At 40.3% G+C, this 23,001-nt stretch overlaps 1 protein-coding gene across 1 annotated transcript in view; it reads right to left on the bottom strand.

The window, feature by feature from the left end:
- The window catches only part of LAMA2 (laminin subunit alpha 2), a 630,290-nt gene that overhangs the window by 7,608 nt on the left and 599,681 nt on the right, over positions 1–23,001 (bottom strand). The window contains exons 54-59 of the mRNA XM_019479551.2: positions 21,442–21,590; positions 17,707–17,883; positions 16,834–17,068; positions 8,630–8,742; positions 3,509–3,698; positions 1,358–1,513 (exon numbers count right to left, since the gene is read on the bottom strand). Coding sequence (XP_019335096.2) covers positions 1,358–1,513; positions 3,509–3,698; positions 8,630–8,742; positions 16,834–17,068; positions 17,707–17,883; positions 21,442–21,590 — 1,020 coding nt within the window. The remainder of the gene's footprint in view (positions 1–1,357; positions 1,514–3,508; positions 3,699–8,629; positions 8,743–16,833; positions 17,069–17,706; positions 17,884–21,441; positions 21,591–23,001) is intronic.

The following is a 23,001-nucleotide window of genomic DNA, read 5'->3' as shown; positions in this document are numbered from 1 at the left end:
TTTCAACCTCCTTTAAAATCTTCATAGTATATAGCACATATACTAGCCGATATACTATATACTTCAGAGTATATAGCACAACACAGATTTTGGAGGATGAAAGTATTGAATTTAACTTGATAAAATAACACTGAAATCATAGCTCCATTAAAATCCCAAGATGTACTAAAACAATCAGAATTTTACATGAATACATGAATCATGTCTTTGATAGGGGTTGGCCTAGACAGCTTGCGCACCTGGCACACATTCATTCAATCGTTCAATGGGATTTCATCTTCAGTCCCAATAATTGTGCCTCCTGCCATGTTACATGTGCATGGCAGGATGTAGGATTTTGAGATAATGTATTAGATTCCAATCATGCCATTACCGATTGTCAGCCACCAAAATATTACACCAGCCACAGTTTGTGGAATATTTTTGTGACTGGTTTTCCATTTTGTCATACCATTAATTTCCTAAACCTGTGGTGCATTCAGGTTAATGATGTCTCAAGTGTAATGTCTAGATGACTTCTGTGTTCCAGTCCAACCCTAGGATTCTATGATTATCATTGTCAGGCTAGGCCTCACTCCAGAAAAGGATTTTGGTGAGCTCATTTCCTTAAAACAACATCAATTAATTGTGGTTGTATTTTCAAAGATGGCAGTGTAAACATTTTTGGACTATTTATGGATAGTTAAATATTTTTCTTGAGTGCTCAGGCCCCCAAATATGCTTTGGTAATCTAAGTGATCCACTCATTTATCTTGATTGATTCAGCATAAACAGAAATTAAAGAGTCAGTATGATCTTGTAGGTCTTTTATCATAGGATACTGATTCTGAGTCTTCTGGTACCCTATTTCCTCAAGTTATTTTAGTGACTTGCTTGTCTGACTATAGAATTTCTCTCTTACATTTATTTTGTCTGAAGTGATATGTGGGTTCTGCCCCTGGAGAGCAGCCTGACTGGAATGGTATTTGATCACCTGGAATGTATTTGAAGATTTGATTAGCACATCTAGATCTGGAGCTCTGCATCCTCTTCATCCCCTCTATACAGGTGCTTAGCTCCAGATGCATGGATTTGCTACTTTGACTTTCACTCCCTCTTCATATGTACTATTCACCCAAAATATTAGCTGCAGCCAAGCACACAAAGCCCTTCTTTTTCCCCCCAAATAATGTCTGTAGGTTAGTTTCAATTTTTGGCATCAACTGGAGTATGACTGAAGTTCTCCTCCTGACTTCAAAGAGTTACATTTTAACTATTTGCCTGAATATTTTACAAAAAGAAATATGGATGCTGCTACTTGTCAAAACACAATTAAAGGCTGCAAAAAGAGTTATTATTATTAAATTTTCTCCCTTACTGGACCAATTCTTCTGGTTGTGTAGTTAATGGGCAATCCTCCAACATACAGCATTCCTACAACATCCAGGATATCTGCCTTCTTGGGGCTGGTGGTACTGTTTGAAACACCATCTACTGTAAGGATTCCTTCTTGCTTGTTTCGGGCTATTTTTATCTAGAAATGAAATAAAAAGTATATTAGAAAGATTTTTCTGGTAACAGATAACTAGTGCAAAGGGTGCTTTCCTCATCATAAATCCTGGCTTACACTTTAACTTTAGATAAGAAGCATTGTGTGTAGAACCCCACATGTAAAGAAAAAGGTAGGCATTTTTACTGTTATTAATTAGTTGCATTCAGCGACTTGGATGAGGGGGTTGAAAGCACATTCTCCACGTTGACACTAAGATGTGGGGCGAGGTGGGCACACTTGAAGGGAGAGAGAGGCTGCAACTAGGTTTAGACAGACTACAAAAGTGGGCAGATGAGAATAGGATGGGGTTCAACGTAGACAAATGCAGGGTGCTGCACCTTGGGAGAAGAAATCTACAGCATACACACAGGCTGGGGAGTTCCCGTCTTGAAAGCACAGAGGCGGAAAGGGATCTTGGAGTCATTATTGACTCCAAGATGAACATGAGCCGCCAATGCCAGACCGCAGCCAGCAAGGCCAGCCATACCTTGTCATGCATCCAAAAGTACATCTCAAGCCAGTCCAGAGACGTGATACTCCCCCTCTATGCGACTTTGGTCAGGCCGCAGTTGGAGTACTGTGTCCAGTATTGGGCACCGCACTTTAAAAAGGATGTGGCCAGCCTGGAAAGAGTTTAGAGGAGGGCCACCTGTTTGGTGAGAGGGCAACAGGACAGGCCCTACGAGGAGAGACTGAGGGACCTGAACCTGTTCAGCCTCAGCAAGCGGAGGCTGAGGGGGGACCTGGTGGCTGCCTACAAACTCATCAGGGGAGATCATCAGCAAATAGGTAGATCCCTAGTCTCCCCAGCACCACCTGGGGTGACAAGGAACAATGGTAATAAGCTGATGGAGAATAGGCTTAGGTTAGAGATCAGGAGGCAATATTTTACAGTTAGGGTGGCCAAAATCTGGAACCAACTTCCTAGGGAAGTGGTCCTCGCCCCTACCTTAGGTAAATTCAAAAAGAGGTTAGATAATCACCTGTCTGGGATCTTGTGAACCCAGCATTCATTCCTGCCTGTGGCAGGGGGTCAGGCTAGATGATCTGTTCAGGTCCCTCCTGACCCTAGCTACTATGAAACTATGAATAAAATAATCCTTATTTTGTCCTGAAATCTTTTGGTTTTGCCTTTCTGCTGAAAAAACTTCAAATTAATTCTGAAATGAATAATTTTCATTTGACTGTTAATGCAAATGAAAGTTACTTTTGTGTGTGCATTCCTAAAAAATTTCAACAGGGGGTAGAAAGAGTTTGGACTTGCTGTAAATCTCACATTTGAAGCCATATGTGATTTTCAGCCAATTCCCCTTCTTGCCTTTATTTACATCCTCCACCTTTGTTTGTACCTAATAAAATTATAATCTGTTTGTTGCCTTTATCTCAGTAGATATAATCCTTGGTGGTTGTACTGTGATTTCCTACTCCTGTTACCCACAGGCCACTGGCATTTTATATTCATAAATGTTTCCTTTCCTAAAACCACAGAAGAGCTGCCAAACGTCTATGAATATCATATTTGCTCCCCAATGAAATGAGGTAACTATGCAAGCAAAATTGACTTCAGTTGTTTTTCTTTTCTTTTGTGAAGGTTTTTTGGCTTTTAAATCATGTCACAGTTCAGTCACAGTGATACCTCAAAAGATGGGAATTCTAATGATGTGTCTCACTGGGTATGAAACCTTTCTGCAACTCAGCTGGGCCACACTTATATGAAACCTTATACTGCTTTCTGATTTTCCCTACTACATTTATCATATGTTCTGCAAGTGTCTTTATTTGTAGGCCAAATTTTCAAATAATGATACCAGAGTTTCAAAACATCAATTTACAATTGCCTGGGCACCTCAAAGGAAAAATAATGGAAGCACAACTTAATGGTCAGTGTCCAAAAGTTTAGCCCATATAAATTTCTCCATGCAGAACTCTTGGACCAGTTAAAACTATAGTGCTTTTAAGAATTGAAGAGCTTTGTACCGTGTGCCACTGGCCATCATTAATGCTGTTGGCAAGCATTGTGCTGGTATTTCCATGTCCAAGGTCATAGCTGAAGTAAGGCAGTCCATTCTTTATCTGTACAGTTGCAAAATCGGCATGATTGATCCGGGCCATATAAAAAAGCAAGCCTGATTCGGCTTCTGTTCGAATTTCAAATTCAATTGTTAGTCTAAAAAGCAAAAACAGAACGAAAGAGCAAGAAAGAACCAAAATCAAACTATGGAATAAATGATGTATCCCTCCTTTCTTCTTGAGAAGAAATATTATTAAAGGTCTAAAACTGGTTTTAAAAACATTTCATGATATTTAAAAGCATCATTTAGATATGAAGGTTTCATATTGATCATTAGTCTCAAGACGTTAATAACTGTTATACTGATGCTACAGAGACCTGTTACTAGAGAAAAATTCCAATATGGCTTTTTCCAAATGCAATTCTAAACTGCAGATATAGTTGCCAAGTCAAAAGAGGAAAAATAAATCCATTTGTAACATTACAACACAAGAGTATTAATAGTCATCTACCTACATACAATGATAACAGGAGAAATTTGTAGTGACAATTGGCAAATGTTTACTTTTTAACAAATTGTACTATCTGATGGCAATATACAAAGCCACTTTTTGAAAACACACAGAAAAGAGCTTTTGACTGGCATATTAAGTAATGCTATTTGAAATTCAGTATATTATAAACTTGTAAGGTCTGGGGATAGGTTGTGTTGGTGGCATAAATCATGATTTGATAAGAACTATACTAAAGCTAAGGATGACTTAATAGAAGCCTTGGAGGAATACAAGTCTAAAAATGATTATGTTAGTTTCCAATAGACCAAGAAGATTAAAATAAGCCATAAAAAACCTAATATAGAGAAAATGTAGGGGAGGAACTGATAGCTGGAGGAAAAAATAATGATAATCAACATTTTTGTCAGATTATAGTCAAAGGGACAAAATATTTAGCTTAATTCCCCAATGAGTATATTTCTGAAGATCCATGGCTTTTGTTTTTTAAAACTAAGTTTAATAACTTACTCACAGATGGTGAAGGAAATGATGGCTTCTTGCTGAAGGAAATTTTATCTGTTAAGTCGCAAGGATATCATTATCTTACTTCTGAATCTCAAGTAAGAATACATAGATTCTTACTAAGTACTGGGAAGGCCCCTGGCCCTGATTTTCTTCCCTCAGAATGGAAATTCAGTGATGGGCGATGTCCAATTTCAACAACAACAACAAAAAGAATATTCTAGAAGGCTTTTATCCAAAATATTAAAATGAAAATATAAGTACAGATTTTTCAAAATGGCAGTGAGAGAGACCCTGCATCACATTGTCCTATTAGTCTTATTTGTATTCTAGCCAAAATATTTAGGAGATATTTATTATTTCATCTTTAACAACACTAGCCTGTCCTATAATCCCTATGTGTATCTGAGTTACTCACATAAAGAAGAAGAGTCAAAATCAAACAGAACTCCCCTTCTTTAATTTACTATCCACTGCTTCATTTTGTCTATTTTTTGTATCATCATACACTATGTTCTCTTTTAACTTAGTTTAAACTGGTAGAATAATCTCATTGTAGGAGTTTAGGAAAAATTATTATGAGTGTGTGTGTGTGTGTGTATATAAATAAAAAATTCATAATTTATTGTATTGTTTTAGTGAAAGCTGTAAATATACTGCTGCTTCTGCTCCACAAACAGGGGTGTTTTCTGAGGAGGGATGATGCTGCAGGTCTACTGCAATTCAAACATTTTTTTCTTCAAAGGATTTGTAGGTAATATGGAAACCTTTCCTCCTTTCCATAAGATGATCCTTTGGAACCCACCCATCAAATATGAGCACTTGCAAGAGAAGACAGCAACTACAATACACTTCTGCTCCATACAGTGGGCATGTCTATATGTGTGTACCCGCCTCCGTTTGACTAGGAGTTCGCGCGCTGCTTTCGCCCGGACTCGAGATCTTGCACCCCCGAGCTTCGTTGGTACGCCCCAGGGTTTACCCCGGCTGGTATTAAGGGGGACCCCAGAACTCGCCTGCCACGACTTTGATGACTCTTTCAGTGGGGGGTCTTCCCTTGGGGTATCCCCTGGTGCCGGCACGCCTCTTCGCGGGTACTCTCGGGGCTCCGTCCTCCCCTACACCCCGGCCATACGCCACCTCAGGTCTTCCTGTCCTGGCCTCTAACCTGTCCTCGTCTCGTCCTCTCTCGGCTCGGTCACCCTAGCCACTACCGGCGGTCTTCGGACCGGGTATGCCCCTCCCAGTGGGGGGTGCTGCCCTGATCCCTCCTTCCTTGGGATGCAGACGTCCTCTCTGCTTCCCCAATAGTCCCGGCCGCAGTTACCCGCGCCGTCGGCTCCGTAATACAGGCTACAGCTGGCCCCACTCTCGGGATAGCTGTTGCGCCTCCTGCTGCCTCGGGTGTCGGGTTCCCTGCTGGCTGCTGCCCCACCTCTGGGGCTGACTTCTCCCCTTGTCTCCTCACTCCTGGGTGCTCCGCTGCGCTGCTCGCAGCCTGCTCCGCCTCTACCCGGCAGCGTCCCGCACTCTGTGGGTGGCGGTTGATCCCCTGCTCGCTGGGGCTCCGCGCTCCAGCTCTCTCCCTTCAGCCGCCCCGCTGCTTCGGCGGGGCCGCCTTTTGTTCCTCCTGGCCAGCGTGCCCCGCCCCCGCCGCTCAGCCGCAGCCGGATAAACGCCCGGCTGATGACCCGCGCCAGCAGCGCCGGCGCGTGGAGTTTCTTCGGCTCCTCTGGCCCTGCGGGAGGTAAGCAGACCCCTTGGCCGCCGCGGGGGTCTCCCAGTGCCCCCGCTCCCCTGGGACAATGTGCCATTAATGTGACTGAATAAACTGCAAAACAAATCACTCCACAGTAAACTAGTCCTGGGTGCAGCATCCATATATGCACCCAAGACAGCAGCAAATTGAGCCAGGGATAAGCAGTTTAGGCCGGGGCTAGTCCTGCCCTCCTCTCCCCCCTGCAGTACCAGGATGAGCTCCAGGCTCCAGCGGTAGCTGCCCGGTACCAGGTGAGGGGTACATGGGGGTCAGCTCTGGGCTCCAGCTGGCAGTGGCAGTGTAGCTTGAGGTCTGGGGAGCAGCTCTGGGCTGGCATGAGGGTACAGGGGGCGAGGTCAGGCCCAAGAAGCAGGTGGCTGCATCAAGTGGTGGGGGAGCTGGCTGAGCCATAAGGCTCTTGTGGCTGCCAAGCCATGTGGCTAGGCAACAGGCAGGATGGTGGACCCTATGCTGGCTGGGCTGCCTGGCAACAATTTACTCCCAGGTTAGCGTCTATACATGCGTTGCTTCACAGTAAATAACTCCACAGTAGGATAGTACTTGTATTTACAAGTACTACTGTGCTGAGGATTTTATTAGTTTCCCGTAGCGTAGTAGCACTGCACGTGTAGATGCGAGAAGTTTACTGTGAAGCTAGTTAGGCAACTCCACAGTAAACATCTCGTGCAGATGTGCCCAGTATGAGTTTATTTACTTTCTACCTTGGTTTGTCTTTGAAGCCTAGCAAGTGATTTAGGATCATATGCATGCTAAGACTGTAATCAGTGCCATAGCAATGAAATTTGGTGCTCTGGGCAAAGCCCACAGCAGCAGTCTGCCCTTGCCCCATGCACAGATCTGGGGGGCACACATCCCCCCGTGCTTGCCCAGGAGTGCACACAGCTGCAGGAGCTGCCCTTCCCCTGTCCCCACGCTCCCCCAAACAAGTTGCTCGCGGTTCCATTCTACACCCCGCACTGGCTAGGCAGCATGTGTTGGCATCCCTTCGCTTCGGTGCCTAGGGCAGTTGTCCCACTTAACCCCCCACTACAGCACTGACTATAACGTACTGCCACTAGACCACTGCATCAGTCTAAGTTGATAATTCAAATCTGAAGTATCATAATGCAAAACAGTTTGCCTTTGATGTTTATGTGAATGTTAGCTATCTAAGGACTGAAAGATTATCATTTCTTTTGGTGAGTTTCCTCATTTTTATTAAGCTAAGTGTTCCTTTAATTTAGGTTGGAGATTAGGAGGAACTTTCTGACAATGAGGGTGATCAAGTATTGGAAGAGGCTGCCTAGAGAAGTTGTGGAATCTCCACCTCTGGAAATGTTCAAGAGCAGGTTGGACAGACACTTGGTTGAGATGATTCAGTCAGGGATAATCTGTCCTTGAGCAGGGAGGTGGATTCGATGACCTTGACAAGGCCCTTCCAGCCCTTCCTGTGATCCTATGATTATACCACTTCAAGTCTATGTGGAGTATGCCAGATAAAATGAGCTAACACTTTTTCTGGGACAATGCTGTGTGGATCTGTAAGTTAATTGTAGCTTATTTAAACTTCAGGGCAGTTCATTCCTGCAATAAAAGGACAAGCCTATCAGGCTATGTGTTCTCCTTGTCCACCTAGTGGCAGAACAGCAGTAATGCACCTTGGCAGGGCTACGTGTAAAAGGGCTGTGCCACTTCCATGTTGATCTGAGTCATAACTTGTGAGGATCATGATTTTGTTTAGGGGTCTCTGTTTTATCTTGATGTTTTAGTTTCTTCTTAAGCTATTGAATTTATTTTGTTTGCTCATTCTAAGCGGCCCTGAGACATGGTTGGGAAAGACAGCATGTAAATCGCATAAACATATAAAATAAATAACGATTGCCTCAAATGAGATGTCTGCTTATAGCCAAACAGGCTATCGATGGGCCAGAATAACAGAAGTTAAAAAAGGCTACACAACTTAGCTTTTAAGAATTACAAGCAATTTTAAAATGATTTTTAAAAATTGTGCATGGAAGATTTTTTTTTTGCAAAGAAGATATTTTCCCAGTCTATGTATATGCCTGAATTTTGTGCAAAAAATAAATTAAAACCCAGAAAAATAAATAAAATCAAAATGTTTCTGGGCATCATACTCGGGTAGAAAAGTCGTTATCCAGTTTACATGCCCAAATGGCATTTATGTCGCTAACTAGTGTTCTTCCAAGAAAGACGACGCTCTCAAGACTGTACCTACAGTTTCAAAGGTTAAAGAACATGACCTAGACTGTTGCATGTGCAAACCATCTGCCCCACTTTTATTACTTCATCACCTGTTCTTCACTTTGGTGTCATCAAATGCAGCTGCAATATGGCTGTTCCTTGAAAGACCAAACTGTTTGCTGCCTTCCATCACAGCAGGCTCGACATCAGCAGCACAAGAATCCTGCAAAACATGAATATTGCATGTAGAATTTCTCATTCTGTATCTCAGCTGTGCATTCACCACAGTTATTTCAACTCCCCAAGAGCAGTTTTGAGTACTCTTGCTATTACATATGCTGACCCTGCAGTTTCCCAGGAAATCGTGTTTTTTCCACATTAAACATAGTTACTAGGCAGTGTGAGTCAGATTCATTAGAAGCAAGCACTGGTAATAAGTTGTGCTCCTCCTGTTATTAATTCTTAACTCATGTAGTTTATTGGTACTTGTATTTTACTCTGCTATAGAACCTGAGCAGGACTGAACTCACAGGGGCACGTCCAGACAAGCACGGTTGTCCGGTACATGGCGCTGCAAACAGGTTTGTGGAGCCAGTTACCGCACAGTTCGGCGTTCTCCAGGCTGCAAGAGCATGCTGCCCAAGTGTGCGCTGTGATGGGTTTTTTTTTACCCTTGGATATCCAGGGGTAAAAAATCAGAGCAACGCATGCTCGGCCAGAGTTTGCTGCTGAAAAGCAGAGCAGGGCTGCCTGGAGCTGCACTCCACTGCCTGCCCAACTGCGCATGGCGGAATCACCATGGCTGAAGCCCCGGGAGGCCCCTAGGACTCCAGGTAAGGCTGCTGGAGCCAGCCCAGTACTGGCCCCAGCCTCCCCTACCCCACCCAGGGCAACTTGCTGTGCACCAAAGCGCACGTAGCATCGGCGTTCTTCCAGGACAAGTAACGGTGGCGCAAGGTGTGCCATCGATACTTGTCCCTGGGAAACCAAACATCCATGCACATCTGGACACGACAATAAAGGGACACTGTCAACTTGATACCTGGTCAATTTAAAAATAAAAGAGATAAAAAATGTGTTTGGATGGTATATGTCATTGAGTCCTCTTACCTACTTCTATTTGTTTTAAAAACAGTTTCTTTTAAAACATTTTACCCTCCTCTACTGCTGTTTTCCAGGCCCTCACAAAGAACAGGGGACTTTGACTACCTGATACATAGGAGAAACAGGTATTATTCTCTTTAAGCTATCAATTAGGCAAACATCATAAATTGAACAAAGAAAAATGTCCTCCCCAGTCTCTTCCAGTCACATTAATCTTAGGTGTGCTTTGTAACAGCAGCAGGTAAAACATTTTCATACAGAAGTGTGACTTGTTTTTGACTGTGCCCCTTTAATCCTTGACCCTCCAGCTACAGTCTATCAGTGCCATGGCCCATGAGAGATCTCAATAATTATTATGTCCAAATCACATCCTGTTTTCAGCTTCCCTCGAGTACACTGAAGAAGATGCTCAGAGGATCTAACACAGTACAATCTCAGGACAACAATACTGCAAGGAAAAAACAAACTTTGATAGCTGCAAGCTCTATTTTTAAGCATTGTGGTAGACAGTCCTGGATTGCTTACAGCCTCTGCATGAGCTTCTGATTCGGCAGGGGCCTGCAGAGTGCGAAGTGTGCTTTGTTGCAAAAAGAGTTTTTTCTGTGGAGTATTTTCAAGATATTGTAAGTGATTCATCAGGCAACAGGAAATTTCTACTGCAAAGAGGAAATTCTTTTCTCTCTCTTTCCATCCTTCAGTAATGTCATATTTATCTCTCACAGGTCACAAGAAGAGAACTTTTTAATAAATGGTTTCCACAATAAATGCTCAGCTCTGAATATGACAGGCCTTCCTGTACAGTAGAAGAACATGCACTGTGACAAGTACACACCAATGTGCAATTAAAAGGAAAATAGGAGAAAGAGGTTATTCAACAATACAAAAGAACTGAGTTAGGAATGTGTGATAATAGTCTTCCACTGATTATTAAATGGATAAGGGTGGTATCACTGGATCATAGCCCCATAATGCTGGCTAATGGCTCACAGCTGTGTTAAGAGTTACTTACTTAGCTCGGTAGCTTAACAACTATATGTTACTTTTTATACTGGTAACCGTACTGTAGATATGAACAGCCAGCAGATGTTTAGATTTGGGGTGATAATTTAAAGTTTAATTCTGACACATGGGTGAAGGATGTGGCCTTACTATGACAACACCTGTTCTGTGTTGTCTAATTCTGTCTTCCCCTGGTTTCAGTCAGGAAAGAGTTTGGCCCCAAGTATCAGATGACTAATATTACTTAACTGCCTTGGTAACTTGCTCGTAGCAAAAAACATTGGTGCGTGGGTACCAGGGCACAGGACTTAGGAATCAGTGGTAGGTGCCAGATACACCGGGGATCTGGCATTTTAACATACCCAAACATTTATTTTATCCTCATTTCATTATTTGACACTTACAGCCCTTAAAAAACAAATTGTAAAAGAAGTGAATTGTATTGATGTGGAAGTGTCAATAAGGAAGAATACCCACAGGGAAATGTTAAAGCAAATCTAGGCTTCATTTACAAGCCTATCTTTACTTCCACTTAAACAGAGGCCACTTTAGCACTTTTAAAACCATGAGTTAAACTCGGATTATAAACTTCATTTGGATTTCTCCTGTTTGTTTTTTTTTTAATTGTAGCTGTAAGGTGTTATTTAAAGCTGACCACATAATAAAATAAAAGGAAGGGCAGATTTGCACCTTGCAGCCTAACATCTCTCTGCACATAGTAAAATCTCAACCTTAAGGCCCTTTTTTATTAATTACATTTAAATTCTAATATTTTTCAGATGATAGGAAAGAGATCAGCGAAAAGCACATGTTGTATATATTACAGGAAACTGATCATCTTATTGGAGCTGTCTGAGAAAACAGGAAGCTCCCTGTATGACTATTTCTCACATTCCTTTACAAACGATGCTATATTAGCACTCGCAAAATTAGCAAGGGCAGAAGGGAGTGTCACTGAAATACCACCACAGCTCACCCAACAGTGTTAAAGAAAAGAACTGGGGAATGCTTAGGAAAATGCTGGAATATACCGTGATGATGTCAAGTTCAGTTGTAATGCTGGCACTCTTCACTTCAGTGGCAAGTGAGTCCTGAGAAGCGGTAAATAATGTGAGGCAGAAGCAGAAGCTACCAAGGCTCTGTTTTGCAGGTGAGACACATTTGAGCTTTCCTAGCAGCAGGCAGCCACAACCAGGTGATCACTGTAAAGTATCCTACTACCATGTCTTCCATTTTTTCCTTTCATTTTGTTTTTAGAGGACAGCTTCTTAATTAAGAGTTCATCCCTCTGGGTAGAGCAGCAAAGCCTAATGGGACTTGCATGTAAGCAGAGGACAAGTTTGGGCCTCCTTTATGAAGGAGCATTTCCAAGTCAAGGGGACTAGACCATTTGATCATTTTAGAAAGGGTTTAAGGCAAGTAACTACTACATAATGAATGATGGAATCATTATAAATTATAGGTGTGCTCTTCATTGCAGCCTCCCTTAAAAATATTGGGCAGCACTTGGGGAAATCTAAAAAAATATAGAAAGTTTAAATGATTTAAGTGCCTTTGACAGTTTAAGAACTGTTTATTTTTCAAAAGTGAAATCAAAGGTACTGGCATGTATTTTTCACACTTTTCTCTTCAGACTTTCCTCTTGAGTAATATATACCAAGAGCATAATTCACCACAGCACCAGGTGTCTGATGAATAAAATCCCCATTAAATTACATGGAAAGCCACAACAATTCCTAGCATTAAATATGTAACAACTTTCTTGCTCTTTTTAATTTTGCCGTTGAAAAAAAAATGATTGGTATAAATTCACATGTGCTCAAATTCTGGAAAAAACTTCCCATTTATAAAAAGTTTGGGCAGAAGATAGCCAAAGCAAGAAAATTCAATACACCTCGTTTTAAACAAGAAGCTTCTGATAGCCAAATGTTTCCTCTTTTACAAAAGTGTCAATTAAGCCTGCATTATCATCTTTATCTTGGAGTTTTCTCTAATTTTGCAGCACAGCCCTAATGTTACTGTACTGCAGTATTCCTTTCCTGTGAAAACAGAAATATGTATCAGCTTCCTCATGCTACAATCTCGCCACCTTGTGGATATTAATCAAAAGTGCTGCCTTAGACTATACAGGCAAGACTCTAGTTATGAAGAAATTGCCGTTATAGCAGACTCGTATCTAAAATTAAGCATGTTTAAGTAAATAATTACATGTAACTGAACTTTCTTCTGTTTCTGGAAATGCCGGTATATATGTTTTAGCGTGTGCAGTAGTGCATGACTACTCTATTTTTCTGGGTAATATAATGGCACGTTATACATACCCAGTGACTAACAAGTCATACATGTTGAATAGGAAATTGTAAGATGCACTTTATTGGTCTGATTTTTGTTAGGGCCCCAACCCAGCTCCTCGTACTGAAATGAGACACCATTTCTATAGTATTTTAAAAAGCAACCTACCAATGATTTAGGTGTGACTCAAGTAAAATAAGTTAATCATAGGGCTTTGTTACACATTATTTTTGGGTGTCCCCTGGATTGTCCGTGCATTAACACCTTTAAGTGGCTTACAGCACTCATTATACAGCTCAAAGTTACGCCACTCTAGAGCAGGATTATCTCTTGATCCACATAAACCATCTCCTGTTTGATTAAGGTGTGTCCACACTCCCCAAAGTGTGCCACTCAAGTCAAAGATGTGACCTCAAGCTAGCACTAAGCCAATCAATATTTGTGCAGCTCACAGTGTAAGGTGTAAGAAGGTCCTTAGTTGAACTGCTAGCAGACTGAGACTTACATAAAAAAAAATTACTGACACAATTATTGTCCTTTTCAGCAGTCTCAGCAGAGACAGGGAGTGAATAGGAGTGGGGATTAAAATAGACCTTCTAGCCACATCCAGATGTGCAGGGGCAGTATTTGCAGCAGCAAAAACAGTAGCAGCACAAATTTGTGCCACTACTTTTTGCTGTGGCACACACACTTGTATGTGTCCTTTGTGGAGGGACAAATGATCCTGCTTTGGGCAACTTGCCCATGCCCAGCTCCTCTTGGCTCCCAGTGTGCTGGACAAACCGGGCAACCGAAAGAGTGGAGATGCTCTGGCTGGCAGTCAGAGCACCTTCCTGGAGGACTCTTCCTGGAGGACTAAGCCTCTGTGTCATCAGGCGTATGCTCCTGTTGCATATGCTGCACCATGGTTTTTCCTGGTACTTTTTTTGCTACCAGGATTTCCCAGTAGCAATTCTGCAAATTTGCAGCATGGGGTACATTTTAATGTTTAACTTTAATTTACTCCACGTGCAGTTTGTGGTGCAACACACCACATGCCTCTGCTCATCTGGACATGGCCTCTGTAATTACTTCTAAAGAAAGAAATCAACAAGGTGATATAGGGGAAACTGACAAAACTACTGAGGGCTTATACCCACCTGATGTGTTGAAATTAAGTGCCCAGGCTATTCACTTTATGAAATCCAATTTAATTAAAAAATATACTGCCCATTAAATATTTTAATCCCTAATAATATGGGAATATTATAATATATAATCATATATCATTATGTATTGCACAGTACAATTATAATTTAACTAAGTGCTATAACTTTATAATATTAAACTATTAAAATACTTATTAAAACATGTATTAATTTACTTGGTAATTTTTAACACCAGTGGAATCACATGATTATATCTCAAGATGCAGTGCAGAAACATACAGTCATTAATGTATGCACATGACAGCCAGATAGTTATGTTAAAATTCTGGATTATAGATTGGCAAACCAAAATGGTTCTTTTTCACAATACTTTTTTATGTGTTTGTTATTTAGTTTAATATCTCAAGCACTCAATCTTTGGAAAATGTAGGACCAACTTTTACTTACTGCTAGACGAGCTACTTCCTTTTCAGTTTACTTGTCTGAGGTCTTTGGTTGGTATACAGCTTTGCAAAATTTTTGCCAACAATACTGTGAAACCAGTTTGCATTGTCAGGAGTTCTGAGCTTCTGATTCATCAGTCTCTTGGCTAGAGTTATAATTGGGGAACTACTGAAGTCAAGGAGGCAAGCAGCAGATTTGATGGGCAGATAGCAAGGCAAGCCATCATTTTTGTGGGCTTATCACAGCCGGACCCCCATGTCTCTGATTGGCTGAGGGCCCCAGTGGCCCCACCCCTCACCACTGATTGATCAAGGGGGCTGTCTGTTATGCAACCCCACCACTCATTACTGATTGACCAAAAGGTCTGTCCATTATACAGCCCTGCCACTTACTGCTGATTGGTGGAAAGGGGTGGGGCCACATGACAGACAACACTCTCAGTCAATCAGTAGTGAGGGGCGGCCACCACCTTGGCTGCTCCCATTCATGTTGGTGGCCTTCCCGCCACCCATAGGTCACATGGCTTGGCTGCAGCAGCTATGAGGACTACTGGCTCACACTGAGGACCAATATTTTATCTTTAGTAAGTTTTTATTTTGTGGATTTTGCAGACCTTGCTCATTTTCATGGACAATGCCCGATTTTGCAATTTCCATGAAATCTTGAATTGAGTAGGTTCCTAATTATGATACAATAGTGCTCTTGGAAAATGCCAAGTCTTAGCTTTCACTCATTTTTTGACAAAAGAAAAATAATAAGGCAATTCTTCTGTTGCAAAGCACTCAGATCACAGCAGGACAGAATTTTTTTCACACTATGGATTCCTAATTAAAATCTATGGATTTATCTTGTGAATCATGTAAGTGTTTGCACACCTAAGAGTTGTGCAGCAACCCTCGGTCATGGCAACCTGGTTGAGAATCACTGTTATAAAACAACAGCATAAGAATCATCATATCAGATCAGACCTCTTATCTGCCTGTTCAGGATTCTATCTATGATAGTGACCATTATCAGATACTTCGAGGACAGTACAAAAACACCATACAGAAATAAATTTCCTTTAGGGAAATTTTCTTTCTAATCCAATCGGTTAATAACTGGTTTATATTCTGAAGATTTAGAGTTAGTCATGGAAGTAAATGGAACTTTTTACCTTAAATCATTTAGGCACTTGTGAAAATTTCACTTTTAATTCTCAACCTATGACTACTTAATTTCTTTAATATATTCTCATAATGAATTCTGTTCAAGATTTATAACAAGTCGAGTCTTTTTTCAACACATTTTATCTGCTAGTTTAAAAAAAATTAGCAGATTCAGATTGGAGAGGCATGGATTTCCCTTATAAATCCAGTGCTGACTTATTCTAGTTTATAAAGTCCAACTAGGTATTTCATTTTTTTCTTCTGGCCAGGTTTTCAAGACACTTGAGCTCTTATTCAGATATTATATTGAAATGGCCATATTTTCAAAAGTGCTCACCAACTAATAGCTCTCACTACTGTAATTTGTTTTACAAACTTGGCTTTATTTTTTTATTTGAATTAATTTACCTGGTGCTGACATAAAATTCAACAGTCTTCTGTAATTCTCTATCATCTGTAGCATCATTTATAAAACTTGTATACAATATCCTATCTTCAAGCTTATTTCTATGAAAATACTTTTTTTCCCCAAAGTATTGAAACAGCACATGATTATCCATAAGTACAGATTATAGAAAATAGGGACAGTTTACACACACGCACATGCGTACATAGAGTGAAGATATATACAAGCACATGGGTGGAAAACACTATACTGTCACATGGAAAGCATCACATACATTTTTTATAGAAGGTCTTTTAATCATATAGTATCCCTTTAAGATACTTTGCAGTTCAGAAGGAGAGGGAAAAATCAAGTTGACATTGTTATGTATGCTTTCTGAAGCTTTGGGGAGGTGAGATCGGGGAGGTGAGGTTCTGGGAAAGGGGAAATGTGTAAGGGAATCATATCACTCAGGACATCTTAGCATGCAAGGATTATCATGCATTAAACATTTTTCCCTGAATAAAAGTAACAAAATGAATGATCCAGACTTGTTCTGAGCTTTACCATATAACCTGCTTCAGTCACATTAAGCTACAGACGTCATTTGCATGACGTTCAGAACATGGTAATTGTGTAAACATCTCATCTGCTTAAAATCTTTCTAGTCATGCCAGGTAGTCCTAATTTGTCTATCATCACACTTTTGAAGTGCCACTATTGACCCTTCTCCTTTTTACATTTAAGAGATCTCTTTTTTAACATGGCTTCTTAGAGAAGCAGTATACACTTACAAGTGCAGGAGGTAGAGGTGGCGTTGGAGGAGGAGGAGGAGAGGAAGAAAATGTGGGATGAATTGTTGTGCTTTCTGTCTTCCTCTTAGTATCTGGTTCAGGTTGAATCAAAACAGTTGAGCGAGTACCCCCATCTTCCCCCTCTTCCTCAGGAGGTCTGGCTTCTGGTTCTAGAGTGGGACACTGACCAATGTCTGCATTTTCAAAGGACACAGGCTGAGCGAAATCCATGGGGCTAAGGAGACACAATAACATCAACAGCTCTTAACAGTTCTTTTATCGCTTCCCATCACCTCCACACCAACTACTTTGAGTGTGGTCATGCTCAAACACTTGGTTTGTTGCTTTGAAGTTTTCTCAATATGCTGTGTTTTGTACAAGTTCCACTTCAGTCACCACCTTCCCACCATTCCCTTTCTTCTGTCCAACCTCCAGATCATTAACCTTTTGGTGTATAATGTTTCCTATGGTAAAATTAAGCCACACATTAAGTATGCCCATTTCCATAACCCACAGTCTTGAATAGTACCTTTCTTTTAAAAAAAATCAGTGTACCAAAGTAGTGGTGCACAGTAGGAAAGTTATTAGGGATAAGCCACTGTGTTTTTAACTGTAGAATTTTGTGGCACTTTAGATGTCTACGGATAGGTCATGCTTTTGCACACAACAAAGCACTGCTAATTCAAACATATAAACCCATCAAGCGCACACTGAGGACCACAAAAAAGCAAAAGAACACTAGCATATAAAAAGCAGAGAGAGGTCATTATAGGTATCATGTGCATGATTGCTTATGACAACAAATTCTCTCTTGGCAGCTGAGGTGGTAATAGCTTAATTAACTAAACATTTGTGAACATTAACAAGACTTACACGGTGTTAATGACGAGATTCCATATGCAACCCTCGAAGGGAGGGATGTTCCTGAGAGGCGCTGCCTGGAAGTGAGGCGGGATCCCACCCACAAAGAGGTTTTTAACAGTAATAGATTGGTCTGTAGGAAGCCTCTGAGTCTGCCCTTTGTCTTCATCTACTTGAACAGCAAACATCCTATGAAAAGATTCAAAGCAAAGCAATAAGATAGTATCTATCCCAGTTATTGCGTGTATTGAAATCACCATTTTGCAGGCACCATTTACTACTGCACCTGCTAGAACACCGAGTGAACACAAATTGCATGATTAGCAGCACCACATTAAGCAAATATTAACCACTATCAGGTTCACAGTCACTGTTATGCTTCCCTCATTTATTCTCCGTCAGAGCTTGGCAAAGCCAGACAGTACATTTGCAGTAATATTAGCCTCTGGTTGCATTGAAAATAGTGGTCTGCAGCATGACAGCATTGTCATGGCAAGAGTCAACCCGCTGTCCTGTAAAGTTATGTATAATCATATAGGACTCAGTGGGATATAACAGCATGAGGTCACATTTTGTTTGGCTTTTTATATCCTTGTTTGTACTAGTTATTATCTTCTTGCTGGGGGACAAAACGGTGCTCCAGAGAGCTCTCATTGCAAGAATCAACAACAGATAAGTAATGTGCATTTAAAAAAGATATGGTTAGTCTGTTTTGTGGGAAGGGGAGTAAGGGAGAAAACCATTGTGATTGTTCACCATGAAGATGCAAGTTCTATAAAACTTTCCCACAGGCAAATGGATATGTTACAATTTAGAAACCAAAGTGCTCCTTTAGTAAAAATTATTAATATTCTGAAAAGTAAGGTAAAAAATTAATTTTTGTATGTTCCTGAGGTGCAAAGTAAAAAATGGGACAAAGTGTGAAGAGGGAAAATACAGTGAATGTACTCTTTTGGAGGAAGCGTGAAGCTAAATGTGAGAGCAGAGCTCTTGAAAAGAGAGCCTAAACATCAGTGAAACAAACACAGCACTTGGGCATTTCAAAACATAATGAGTGACATGGAAAGATTTTCATCATTTAGACACAAGAACTAGCTTGTGTGGACTTTTTATTTTGCATACGAAGAATGAGGTGCCAATACAGAGAATAGAGAAGTGAAGAGAGAACGGGTTCTTTTTGATGGATAACATATATAATGTAACAAGGTATAACAATAAGAGAGTCAGCAATTTAACTGCTGTCTTTGGGACAATCTGAAGATGGATGATAAAACAAAGTCTGTAGCTATTGACACAGTCCACCTCAATGTAACACGCTTCCCAAAGGATGGCTCAGGATTTCAGTCTGTTTGGAGGTGAGAGTAGAATGCAATTTGGCGCAATTTCTTTACACTCTTACACTGGATTTAACAAAAATTAGCCACGAGAGAGTTAGGACTTCAAAGGAAAAGCAAGGGGAGGAAAACTTTGGAGGACTGTAGCTTATCAAGTACACTGTTATTTCACAGATGTTAAATTCTCAGTGTCTAGTGTTAGGCATCTAAATCCATGTTTGGTACCTAAAACAAGCAGCTTGATTTCTCAGAACTGCTGAGCACCCTCAAATCAGTCTAATTTTTTTCCAATGTTTTAGTTGTATTGCAATTCTACCTTTTCTTTAAGCAGTAAATCCTATATATTCTAGAACATAAATTATTATAAAAAATACATGGAAGGGGAGGTCAGTTTTTAAAGTAAGACATCCAACTTCATATTATGTGGATGTCCATTGGGAGAAACTCACATCTGCATGTAGGGAGCTCAATTAAAAATTAAATTTATTGTATTCAGAATATCTAATCCCCAAATTTCAGGTAGCTCCTTTTTGTCTTGATATACATGATATGCAATAGCCATTCTTATATCCCCCTGTAGCGCAGCAACTCCTTATACTGTCTGTTGCTGACACCCTCAACAATATACAATACTTCATCCCATCTTCAATGTTACCACAGAAAACATTTACATACTTTGGTACTCAGTACCACCATACAATGACATGCATTAGTTCTCCACACTATCCTATAATTATCCTGGAATGAGAAGCAATTAGTTTATAATTATATGGACAATTAGCTGTCTGAAGAGTTTTCAAATGACATTCCCCATATTTAATCAAATAAAGCCAGAGTTGATGACTAGCAGATGAGGGGTTTAGGTTTAATAATTTATATCTTTTCATTTCCATCCCAGCCTACATAAACTGTAGAGTCTTTAGCTGATTTGTTTTGTAACAGAGCAACTTGGAAGACTGGAGAAGTTTCTTTCTCACCATCATCTGTTGAGCAGCTATGTTTTGATTTAGTGTAATGGATTATGATTATATTGGCTGTACAGCAGTTTTTTTCTGTTGTTATGTTAAAAGGTGTTAGTTTTATATTCAGTAGATTTTATCACCATTACCTTATGATATATTCTATTATAGGAATACTTGAGACTTTTTTTCAAATAACTCTCCCCCTATCTTAAAACAAGGGAAAACCCCTATTAATATCAGATACTACAGATAGAAAGAAAATTACTGTAAGGTCATATTTACGGATTACATATGAGAGGAGGAGAGTAGCTGAGTGGAAAATTCAGTGATAAAAGGCAGGGCCAAGAAAAGTGAGTTTTAAGGAGGAGGAAAGGGAGGGCAAGTGGTGACTAGATGGAACAGAAGTTTGTTCTAGAAAGTCAGGAAAAATGCCAAAAATCATATATAAATTTCAGATTATGCTCTTATGCTCTATTATAATTATATACTATGTAAAGTATAGATTATAGTATTATATTGTTATCATATTCCTAACTGTATTTCTCCTGAATTTTACCTGATCGTGGTGAATCCTAGGATTTACTGAGACCAGTTAGTATGTTTGAACCTGGCTCATTTGCACTATGGTTTAGAACATGATAATGTCAGTCGTAGCACTAACATTTTATAAGTATGCTTTTATGCATCTTCCTAGAGTGCACACATCCACTATATGCTAGTTTGATATAGTCTCAGCTGGGCCTTGATTCTCTCTGGATTCCCTAGAAAATGCCAGACCATAAATAATAATAACTGCATAATCCTTATGTATCAAGATGATAGTGTGGTTTATTGTATCTAGCACAGTATCCTTAATTAAGGACAAAGTGCAGTCCTTTGACAGATAATTATAGGTGTCTGAAAATGTGGCAAGAAAAGTAAACTAGTGAAGTTCTACTCAAGGATGAGTGCAATAGAAATGTCAGCAAGCCTAATTAGAGTACATCCAGTGCTGTGCCTTCCTTTTCTTAGCTTGATCAATCGGACACCCCACATGTATACAAACTAGCCCATGGTTTGTGGGAAAGGTTACATGCTGCTGTTGCTGATTGTGAAAGCTGCATTTCTGTGTTACTCCTGAAAAGATGGACTTACTCTTCCTAAACTCTATTCCTCTTCAGAATCTAGATTAATAAAGTAGATTTCCCTAGAATCAAAAACTTTAATATATGGCAATTTAGATAAGATCCTCAGAGGAGCTACCTGATAACCTCCCAGGCCTACACAATAATAAAATTAGGAGCCAGAAAGTGACTTGTTTGGTAAGAGAACCCCCTTCCCTCCGCCCCCGATTATATATACCCCTGTGCTCAGAAATGTGAGCACTGATTTCAATCATGCATGTCTTCTATTGGTTGCATTAACTCCACGGTGCATATTCTGTAGCCCCCTTGGGTTCTTGTTTGTGTTACCCTTCAGTTCTTTCTATCCGGATGGAGTGTGCTCTGCCATCATGAAACTTGCCAGATTCGGGTCTGACGGTGATTCTGCGAGGATCTCTAGCTCCAGTAGAGATGTGTACTTCTAGTCGACCTTTGTTCAGGAACACTGCATAATAGGCCTGTAATGTGTAATAAAAACTTGTCACATTTGGAAGGACAGTTTTGCATTTGCCTAGGAACCCAATAAAGCCTATCCATTCTCCTTTTGTTACACCTGTTGCTCCTGAGTCCAGGAAATAATTTCCCTGCAGATTCCTCCAGAACCCTGTTGGGGACACAGAGACAAGCCATTGCTCTACTTAAGCTATTAACTGCCCTCTCTCCACTGAAAAAAACCCAAACCAAACCAAAGCAAAACAACAAAAAACCCCTCAGTAACCTGTTGAAACTGCACTTAGAACTTTAACCACTGAAGATGATGTGTCAAATGCTACCATCATACATTGAGATGAATCAGAAGTAGCATCTCTTGAAACCAAAGAAGTTACTTTGGATGTATACTTGTGTAAATGAGAATGACTATCGTCTATGAATGTACTTAAATCCTGGCTTCTACAGTGGCAGCCTGGATTATTGTTAGAGTCCTAGAGGGAGTCTGGATTGAAGAGTATGAAAAACCATTATTTTGGTTGGTGGCTGAACTAAAAATAAAAATCTGGGGGTTTTTTTGTTAGCAGGGGAACAAATTAAATGAGCCGTATTGTTTGGGAAATTTCAATGAAAGCTGAGAAAATGTGGAAGCAAATGGATTGGCATGAGGATTTAAGCACCAACCACAAAGAGCTGGAAGTGCCCTGTGAATAACCATTTACTAAAAATAATCTTTCCAACCCAAGTCGAGAAAGAAAAGTTTCAGTTTTGCTTTGGTACATTCAGATTGACTAAGCAAGAACTGTCATGCAGCTTCATAACAAGGAAAATATAAAGAGAAGTTACACTGCAATAGCTGGAAATAATCCCATTAAAATATTTTCCCCCTTTTCATGTCCACAGAGAGAAAAAAGGAAAATCTCAGTCCTAAGATTTCTCTGCTTTTTAGTATTACATGACTTGATCCTAAGCCTTCCCTCCACAGAATTACTAATCCGTGCATGAGTTCTGTGTACGGAAGCTTTGCAAAACGATGCCTGCAGTTACTCTGGCAACCAGTATCATGTCATGGAGGATTTGCAGGATCCATCCCACAGTTACCATAGCAACCAGTTCATATCTGTGACCTGAAGAGCTTGGTAGTGGTGCAAGTAGCTCCCATCCTGAAGTTAATATCCTGTGGATCAGCCACTAAAATGTATTGTCCCTGGAGTATATTCTTTTAAGTTCAAGTGTTCTGTCCCAATACAGATATGGGAGAGAACTATGAAAAATAATTCCTGAAACATACTGTACAAATAAAACAACAAAGACTGTATTTAACTTTGCCCTTATCTACTTATGTAGTTTCTGCGTTATCAACATTTAGTTCATTCCCAACAATATCCACACTTTCACTTATTTCCTCTACTTTTGAAAGAATTTTTAAGATCACCCTTA

The sequence above is a fragment of the Alligator mississippiensis genome, chromosome 1, assembly GCF_030867095.1.
Source record: "Alligator mississippiensis isolate rAllMis1 chromosome 1, rAllMis1, whole genome shotgun sequence".
NCBI lineage: Eukaryota > Metazoa > Chordata > Crocodylia > Alligatoridae > Alligator > Alligator mississippiensis.
Note: the sequence above shows the minus strand (reverse complement) of the source record. Positions and strands in the feature narration are given on the sequence as shown.